Here is a 9,558-nt window from a genome sequence, read left to right on the forward strand (position 1 = left end):
TAGCACAAGAAAACTTCACAATGCTTGCTTACAAATTACAATCAGATTTCAGGCTTTTATGAACAACAGATGAAGATGGTAATCATAGAGAAGTGGGCAAACTGCTCCATACAACTATTGTTAACTCCACGAGTAGCGCCTGAGGGTATTTGGGATTTAAACATCTGAAGTACTTATTTCCTCACAAAGTTAATGACGCAGACAGCCAAGATACATAATCAAGCTACAATCTGTGCAAAATCAACTGAGCTCCAAACTGGGGTTGAAGCGTTGCCATTGCCCGAGGAGCATGAGTATAAGATGGCGAAAGCTCAAAGGAAAAGCGTTGCAGAATCATAGTCATTGCCAGTTTTGCTTCCAACATAGCAAAGTTTTGGCCAATGCATATACGAGGTCCCCAACTAAATGGGAAGAATGCGAATTGGCCCTTTGTTGCCTTTGAGACTCCATCAGCAAACCTCTCTGGTTTAAATTCCTTCACATCATCGCCCCATATTTCAGGGTCATGGTGCAGCAACATTACCGGTAATGATACCAACAGTCCAGCTGGAAGAGTTAAATTACCCAATCGAGTTTCTTCAGCAGCTCTTCGAAAGAGTGCAGTCACTGGTGGGTAGAGTCTGAGAACCTCGTGCAGTATCATGGTGATCTATAACAAAAGATAAACGCACTCAGACTTTACACTGACCAGATCATACCATAGAGTTAACTTCCAATTTTGACTAACAAGTGCAAATAAAGACACTGTACAGTTCCATTAGCTTCATTTGAACATTTTCTTTAATCAAGACACTGTATGGTGCACATGAGTTTGAGGTTGGTTTCACATATACGATGGTGTCAGAGCAATGGAAACGAGAGCTTGCAGACAGTAGTTACCAATTTTAGGTGATTTAGTCCGTCAAAATCTGGTTTATCAGTGCCAAAGAGTTGCAAAACCTCTTCTCTAGCACGCATCTGCCACTCTGGATACCTACTCAATAAGATCATAGTCCATACAAGCAGCACTGAGGTGGTCTCCTGCCCAGCGAAATAGAACAGTTTGCATTCTTCAATAACCTCTAGAACTGTCATGCCAAAATTCTTGTTGCCATGATGATCAATTTCTTTAGAGTTGGATTCCAGTAATATGCCCAGTAAGTCATCATCACAGGCTTTCGCTGCTTTCATTGCCTTCAATCTAGCATTTATAATATCTTTAATAGATTCTTGAACATCTCTTGCAATTTGTTTCATTCTTGTATTCCTCTTGGTTGGAATGAACCTGAAAAGAGCATAATTTGGCAAACAAGCAACAAAAACTTAAATGTCACCACATTAATATTGGCTAAAGGGATCCAAACAAATTACAGTTCTAAGTCATTTGAAGTCAGAAGTTTCTTTAGGATAGAACAGGCAGTGAGGTGGAAAAATTGTACCGCCATCCTGGGATGTATAATGATCGTGCAGCCTCAATGAAATGCTCAGTCTGTTCTCTTTGAAGTTCGAATATTCTTGATCCTTCTTTGTAGTTACTACCAAATGCCGTCCGTGAAATTGCATCACAAGTCAGAGTCTGAAGATCCGGCCAAACATCCAACTCAGAGGAGCCATTGGATGAAACAATATCCTCCCACTTGCACATCATCTCACTAGCACTTGTATAAAATGACGGGAGCATGTGCTATAGGCAAGAGAACCAAAAAAGGGAAAAATAAGTCAGTATTACTGCTATTCCACTGGTAAGAATTATCAGTTCATTCTATCAATCAGTAACCACTTTTGATTTTGCTTTACTTGCAACAGATATTAACCACTTGATCGAAGCCAAAAACATTCATTTCAGCTATATATATATATATATATATATATATATAGTTTCAAAGATCTATTTTATGATAACCTGACATCACACAGCTTATTGATTTTCAAGCTACAATTCACTAAATAATTGAAATAAAATCAGGGAAAACAAAACCTTCAACTTCTCCACATGGAAAGCAGGATTGATGAGTTTTCTATGTTTAGTCCATTTATCTCCATTATAGCTCGCCAGCCCTTGTACCAGCAATTTTAGGAGTGGATTACTATGAGGTCTTTGAAAGATGTAAACCTTTTGTGTGACCTCCCTTATGTGTTCAGGATCCATGATTACCACTGTCAGTTCTGTTCCCTGCCACAAATATGTATGCTTACCTGCAATGCATTCATCACTTCTCTTCACTTTCATCTCAAGGATAAGAATTTATCTTTCCATATAATTATCAAAAAATCAAGTGTACTCAGCTTTGTGCCATACTATCTATGTGTTTCTCTTCTTCCGTTTCACACAATAAAGATATTGGCATAAAGGGGTATAACGAGGGTGCTTAATCCTGCTCGAACCCAGAAATTAGTCAAGTAACATGGTATATGGCAAGCACGTACTCAAATAAATGCATTACTAGAAACTTATGTCCATAATCTGATCATATATATATATTTTTTTATTAACATAATCTGATCATATTAAAGGCTCAGTTTCGAAATATTTCTATTCTTTAATTTGCTTCACCATGTTTTGAAGTTTATTCCTGTATATAAATTTACAATTACAATTTAATTCAGTTTAAACTCTTGGACAGTGGTGATACGGTTTCATTGAGAACCTTGAGTTCTTCGCCGAATAATTCATTTTAATGACCATTCTATGTTCTAAGACTCCATAAAACATAGTAGACATAGAAAGGGAGAAAAGCAACCCAAGTTAGAACAAGTTGTCTCAATTGGTAAAGCCATCCCTCCCTAACAATGTGCCAAGAATGGATGCAACTGTGGTCCCTTCCTCTTAAAAAAAAAAAAAAAGAAAAAAAAAAGCCTCGTAAAAAGCTGTTTCCTGCAGTAAAAGCAGGTTCCCATCTACTCCTTGATAACTAAAGAAATTTCATAAACAGCCCTCCAATCTCAATAAAACTAGTTCTAGTAAGAGTAACTATCAGAAGAGAGAAATAAAGGAAAAGGCATTATCAAATACCCCAAAAAATTTAAAAAAAATCAGCCTCGAGTGTAGGGATATAATTGTATTATGAGATATTTCAGGGCAAGATAAAGACTAGCACGTGAAGTCCTTTCAGAGTGATAACGAGATGTAGCCGTGGGCGCAAGGGACCAGGGGCCTGGACGGTTGTCAGAGACAACCATCCCAGGCAGTTCATGGCTTGGATGAAGCCTCAAAAATTTGTGCGGCTCAGATCACGTCTTGTAACTCGATTTTCACGCCGTGTGGAATCCACAAAAATGTTGTTTTATTTTACTCGCTGTTGTTCAATTGTTACACCTTGTACAGATGATGTTACACCATGTACAAATGGTGTTACACCTTCCGGAGCGGTTGTCAGAACAACCGCTCCAGCCCCGCGTCCGGGCGCAAGGTGTTATGATTCTGATTGCAATTGTCAGGTTACAGATGTGGCAGGTGTTGGAGTATTTTTTTTTTATAAAATAGTTTAAAATTATTGTTCCATCAGAGCAAAAGTCCAAATGTCAAATAGACAGATTAGCAATAGTTATAATAATTATTATAACAATAATAAAATTAACTATAATAAAATAATAATATAATAATACACAAATATAGAGGGCTAAAGCACGGTTATTTCATTTTTTTTTTCGTTTTCTTTAAGGTGATTCAAAACTCCGTGGAAGAATTAATTCCGGTGTAGCAGAATCTTTGGTTTGTCATATCCAGAATACAACAATCCAGCCACATTTGCTATCATTCTCATTAGTCTGCACAATTAAGAGAATATAGTTCCACTAGCACCAGTTTTTTCTTTTTTCTTTTTGCCAATCTATGAAATAGAAAATAACAAAGAAATAGATAGTGTTTCTCTTACGAATTATAGCTCACAAAATATAAGTTGTCGTAGCACCTTTTTCTATCTCAACTACACATATTTACAAGTGAAGAAAAATTAGTCAAATACAACCTACACTAGTAATATGCAAGGTAAATGCTGAAAATTATTGGCTATTCCAGACACATTTTAATTTGAATTATAGGTTATAAAATTTATTGTAATTGAAAAATCATAATTTCATATAATAAATCTTTAGTCAAAAATCATCCAAACACCAGTAAATTTCAAAAACACTTACCAATTATTCTCCTTATAACTTACACATTTAATTGAGAATTTAACTATTTTATTAAAATACTCCAACAGGAGGTTAAAACTTCCAAACTAAAATCTTGATCATTGTAGAAATTAACTTAAAACAAAACAAAAATCATTGAAAGATAAATAATGATCATTGTACAGATCTAAACTTGTAGAAAAGAAAGCAGCAGCTGATTGAAAAAGAAGATACCACTACAGAACTACTTACCATATTTCTTGGTAGCTGCATAGAAGTGTGGAATAACTCTGGGGACGAAGTCATCAGTGAGATTGATTGGCTTGGAGAGAGCTTCTTTGAAGAGGGTTGAGATCTCTTTGAAGTCTCCATAGAGAAGTTTGTAAGGATTTCCTCTGAAACCTTGCTCTTTCAGCCGCTTCTCTAGCTTCTTGGGAGTTAACCACACCTGGTTGAATACTTTCCATGCTAGCACCAAAATCAAGAGAAGAATACAAGAAGAAAGTACAGCAATTGGGTTGTAGACTATCTCCATTACTGAGGTGTCGTTAAGGTCGGATCTGCCCTTGCACCCATATTTATAGTGGGGAGTTGGAGAACGTTATTTTTTTTATGTCCCAAAATGAAATGTTTGGTTAAATTACTCTTTAGGACCTTGTAGTTTGATGTCTTTTCGGTTTACTTCCTTATGGTTTTAACAATTATACATAACCTCTGGTAATTTGAACTAATGAATAAAGTGAATAAGTGATGAAAATTATTGGAGTCAATTGAAATATCAAGAGTAACTCCATGTCAAAACGAAAATTATTTGTTAAAGTTTATGTGTAGCATTATAAATTATAAGGGAGTCCTGTTAAAAAAAAAGATTTAGACCGTCGGAAACTAAAATCAAAAGTCCTTATATTTATGCTTCCTTGGTCTCACTTTGGACATTTTATCTTCATCCCATATGGCAAATCAAATTGTAAGGAAAAGTGTGTCTAATCATATCTTTGTGGATTTTATTCTTTTCTTTTTTGGTAACAATTAATTATAATGATAACAATTAATTATAGTCCTTTTTGTAATTCCATATTTATAGTCAATTTCATCCAATCTATTAATTAATGACCCACCTTATATAAATTTGTATTAATTGTATCTTTTTAACTTTTTTGGTCAATTAACTCATATCTTTTTATTAATTGTATTAATTGTAGCTATTGGCCACAACCAAAAATTTAAGTCTTGGAGTGAGAAGTCAGTGATTCAAATCTTGTCTGCTACTATACGTGACTTTTTCTAAATCCATACAAATGCATAAAAATCGAAAGAATGTTGTTCTGACATGTGTATTGTACGAAACTATACTGTCGGCCGACACAACCCAGTAGGAAAGAAAAAGAAATTTTTTTAAATGATAGGTTGCCGGATGACTAAGCCCGGCAGCCAAGCTAGGAATTTTTGTTTTATCCATTTGTTTTGGAGCAGCCAAAAAGCAGAAGGAAGAGGAAACTCATGATGAATCAATTCTTGACCCGGTGATCAAATTTGTAGCTGATTCAGTTAAGCAATTTCTAGTGGCCACAGCATGGACAAAGGGCCTTTTTCTTGTATGTTTCTTGGGTATACTAGATTGTATACTCATGCTACCTAACCTTTCTACTATTCAAGAAAAATAGCCTGGCTCCAAGGAAAAAGAAATAAAAATTAGTTTGGATATAATTTGTGTGTGTGCGTGTTCTGTGTTTTTTTTTTTTTTTTCCATCTAGATTTTAATGACATTTTTAACTATGGTTTTAGGTCATTTTTAGCTGTGATCATTTGGTTACGTTAAAACAGCCAGATATATCCTCTATCTTAGCAATGATTGTTTGCTGGAGCAGATTTTCTTTGCTTGAAAAAGACTATTTAGTTAGAACAGTAGAATTTTGGCTAGGCAATTGATCTATTTCACTAATTTTAGCCCTCTACTAACTAGTACAGAATGGATGGCGTAAATGTATTAGAGGATGATTTTTGTTGTAAAGACGTTTACTTGCACTTCTTCTTCATATTTTTTTTTAAAAAAATTGTAGCTTGGCTGCTGAAGAGGTGATTTATGTCCTGCTGGGGCGAACCTTCCGAACTCAAGGAGTGTTCTATCCTGGGGACACCACTAGGACGAGGTCACCTGCTTAGGTTACAGGAAGGGCTGAATCCCCCGGTGTAACTTCGAAGTTTAAGTCAGTTCGGTCTTAGAGAAATAATAAAGTAGTAGACAAAATCAGTATGGCTTTACCAGAAATTGGTCATCCCCCTTCTTCGTAAATACGTTGGGTATTTATAGGGGATTTGTTGGGAAAAGGGACTGGCAGCGCGGGTCCCTAAAGATCTGAGATGGTCAGTGCATCTGGTGGATTTGATGGGCTTCTGGGAAAGGGTGCGCCGGGACGGTTGTCAGAGTCAGGCGGGCGCGCATGTGTCAGAGCAGCTTTCCGTCAGGTGTCAGATGTGTCAGAGGTCACATCCCACATTTCCACAGTTGTCAATCATTCAGAGGTCACCTCGGGTTACGACCTAAGGACCTTAGCCAGAGTGGTAAACGCGTCGCGATCACCTCGCTGGATAACTGGCCGAGGTGGTACTTCAGGAAGTATCATGGGATAAGGCCTCGGACTATCCGGGCCGAAATGGCCCTCCTCACTAAGCCCCCCAAGCTTTGAGAAGGGCGAGATCGTTATTTACTGAGGTCGTTACTTCCCGAGGCTGATGAGCGTGTAGGACACGGGACACGAACATGTCATGATCACATGAATGGGACTGAGAGAGAAGTGAAAGGACGGCTGTCAGCTGTAATGGCAGGCTCATGAATAGACGCGACTTTACTGGGCAGGCGAACAGTCTTCCCATTAATGAGGGGAGAGAGAGAACGCGCCCTTGGGAATCCCAAAGGTTCCGCCCCTTCACCTTTCTCCTGGGTGCCTATAAATAGAAGTCCCTTTTCACCGTTTCACTCTTTACCAAAAAATCTAAAATCACCTCGGAGCTCTGTTCCTGTGTCTTTTCACTCCGGCAATTCTTCTAAACTGTTTCTTCAAAGTAAGTTTACTTCTTTCTTTTTTGTAATAATGGCTAGAACAGCTCGCACACACAAAGAGACAGTGAGGCCTGATTTCACCGAGACAGAGAGGCCTGATCCCTCGGAGGAGAGAACTGCTTCCGACGTCGGGAAAGGAGGTGCTGAAGCGTCTCACCGAGTCGGGACATCTGCAGAACAGCATGAGGAGATCGAGGTCGAGACCGAGATCCTTTACAATGACGACCTCGGGAATGAGGTCCCTAGGGAAGAGGGCGTACAAGAGCCTTCCTCTCATCCGAACGTGGCTACACTTAACTACGGCCAGATGCCGAACTTCACCAGTGTTATGGGACAAGCCTCCGTAGCCGAGGTGGTCCGCAAGTATCCATGGAGAAGGGACTACAACATCTACCTGCTCCAACCACATCAGTCTGTCGCGCTGCCACCGAAGGGTGGGTGGCCATCTATGTGGACCAACTGGAGGCCAGACTCAGAGTACCTACAACAAGGTTTCTCCGGGACTGCTTGAGGTATTGGGGGGTGAGAATCACCCAACTCACCCCTAATGCAATTCGTGTTCTCGTCGACTTCCAACTGCTCTGCCGACATCAAGAGATAGAGCCCACTGTCAATCTCTTCCGCCGCTGTTACTCGCTCAAGAACAGCGGGAGTGAGAAGGGGTGGTTCTACTTCGGAAACAAAGGTCCGAAACTAGTGAAAGACGCCCCGATCTCAATAAAGGAATGGAAAAGAAATTTCTTCTTTGTCCCGGCAGAGGACTTTTCTCGAGGATTCTGGTGGAGATCTCCCACCTCGGTCAAAGAGACATCCCCGGGCAAATTAGAGGAGCGCAACTTCCAGAAGTTAACTGGGTCAGGCCTCAGAATTAACTGTTGGGATTTTCCTGAAGCGGTGCTCGTGGAAGGCGGGATCTGTCGAGCCCTGATCAGCTCGGATCACCCCATCCTCTTCTCTTCTAGGTTTCAAAAACCTTGTAGTTTTCCATTTCCCTTTTTTATTCATTCTTTTTGAATTCTAACTAACTCTTTTTCACTATGCAGTGGTGAAGGTTTCCGACTTGATAATCTCGGAAAACATCGAGGTGGTGAAGAGACCGCCCAAAAAGCGAAAGGATGCTGCCGAGCCCTCCACTAGGCCGGCCAAGAAGACCACCGCGGCGACGGGCGACCGCGAGCCTGCCGTGGTGATCGTGGGCGAAAACTCACACACCTCGGCCACTCTAGGAGGTTCCCGCGCCTCGGCTATTCCTGTGGGAGTCCCTTCTCGAGGGGTCACGATAGTCACTACACCTCGGGGTCAGGGCGTGACCGCGTTCCCGGATAACTCCGTCACGGGGTCTTCTTTATTCAACCTCCACCATGTGCCTTCCAAAGCGGCCGGGGAGGACAAAAGGGACTCCGGAGCACGTTGGTGTCCGGAGTGGGAAGTTAACGTCAATGACCGCTACAAGAACCCCCTGGTCGCTCAGGAACTTTTGGTGCATTCGGTGTTGCCGCGAGATAGTACTTATGGCAGAAAGCTCACTCCAGGCGAGCTGATGCAAAGTGCTTCGGTCTCATGGGCCTCCACCACGGCCTTCTTTGCTGAGATGATCCAACGTTACGGACATTTCATGAAAAACTACGAGCCACCTGTCGGGCTCCAGAAGAAGATTGCCGACCTGGAAGAGAAGCTGAGAGCAGCCGAGCTAGAGCGCGACAAAGCCGAGGCGGCAAGGAAAAAAGCCGAAGTCGCGAACAATTCTATGGTAACTGTCCTTGATGAGAAGAGAGAAAGAAGGGCCCAAGAAGAACAGTCGACCAAGGAGGCAATAGATAAGGCCGGAGTCACTGCTGTGGAGGCCTTCCGGCAATCGGAGTCTTTCACCCACGACCTCGGCGAGCTCACACGCCCAAGCTTTATGTTCGGTTACACGTCGGCTGTTAACGATGCTATGCCCTTCCTCTCTTCTGAGCAGCTGGAGTCCCTTCAAAGCGCTCCTCACTACAACGAAGATGCCAAGGAACTGTGCGACCGTATGGCCGAGGGCATCCAGGCTAAAAAAGATCTAGCCGAGTTTCGTGCTGAATTCAACAAATGGCTTCAGGAGTTTGATCTAGACGGTGATGGCCTTGAAGGGAACCAATCCGGCGGAGGAGCTGAAGGACAGCAGGACGCCGAGGTGGGGGGAGAGACTATACGGGAGCAAGGCTCCGGGGCAGGGAATGCTTAGAAGCATCCCTTTTTTTCTACTTTTTGTACTTTGTGCTTCAATTCAATTGACTTCATATTTTTGCAATCTTTTTAATTGAGTTCGGTTTTCTTCTCTTTATTGCTGCTTTGTCCCCTTATTTTTCACTTATAATGAAATGAGAATAAGTGAGAAATAACTCAAAACTTGAGATTAAAACACGAACCCT

The 9,558-nt window shown here is 40.9% G+C and overlaps 1 protein-coding gene across 1 annotated transcript; it reads right to left on the reverse strand.

Moving 5' to 3' along the window:
• LOC113690758 (cytochrome P450 CYP72A219-like) lies at positions 1-4,658 on the reverse strand. The gene is made up of 5 exons (XM_027208783.2): positions 4,348-4,658; positions 1,958-2,175; positions 1,419-1,663; positions 880-1,264; positions 1-649 (listed from the first exon to the last, which is right to left on the reverse strand). Exons 1-5 carry the CDS (start codon positions 4,628-4,630, stop codon positions 224-226), a joined length of 1,557 nt encoding a protein of 518 aa, XP_027064584.2. The 5' UTR covers positions 4,631-4,658; the 3' UTR covers positions 1-223.
• Positions 4,659-9,558: the final 4,900 nt, after the last annotated feature.

Source organism: Coffea arabica, chromosome 5c, assembly GCF_036785885.1.
Source record: "Coffea arabica cultivar ET-39 chromosome 5c, Coffea Arabica ET-39 HiFi, whole genome shotgun sequence".
In the NCBI taxonomy this organism is placed as follows: Eukaryota; Viridiplantae; Streptophyta; class Magnoliopsida; order Gentianales; family Rubiaceae; genus Coffea; species Coffea arabica.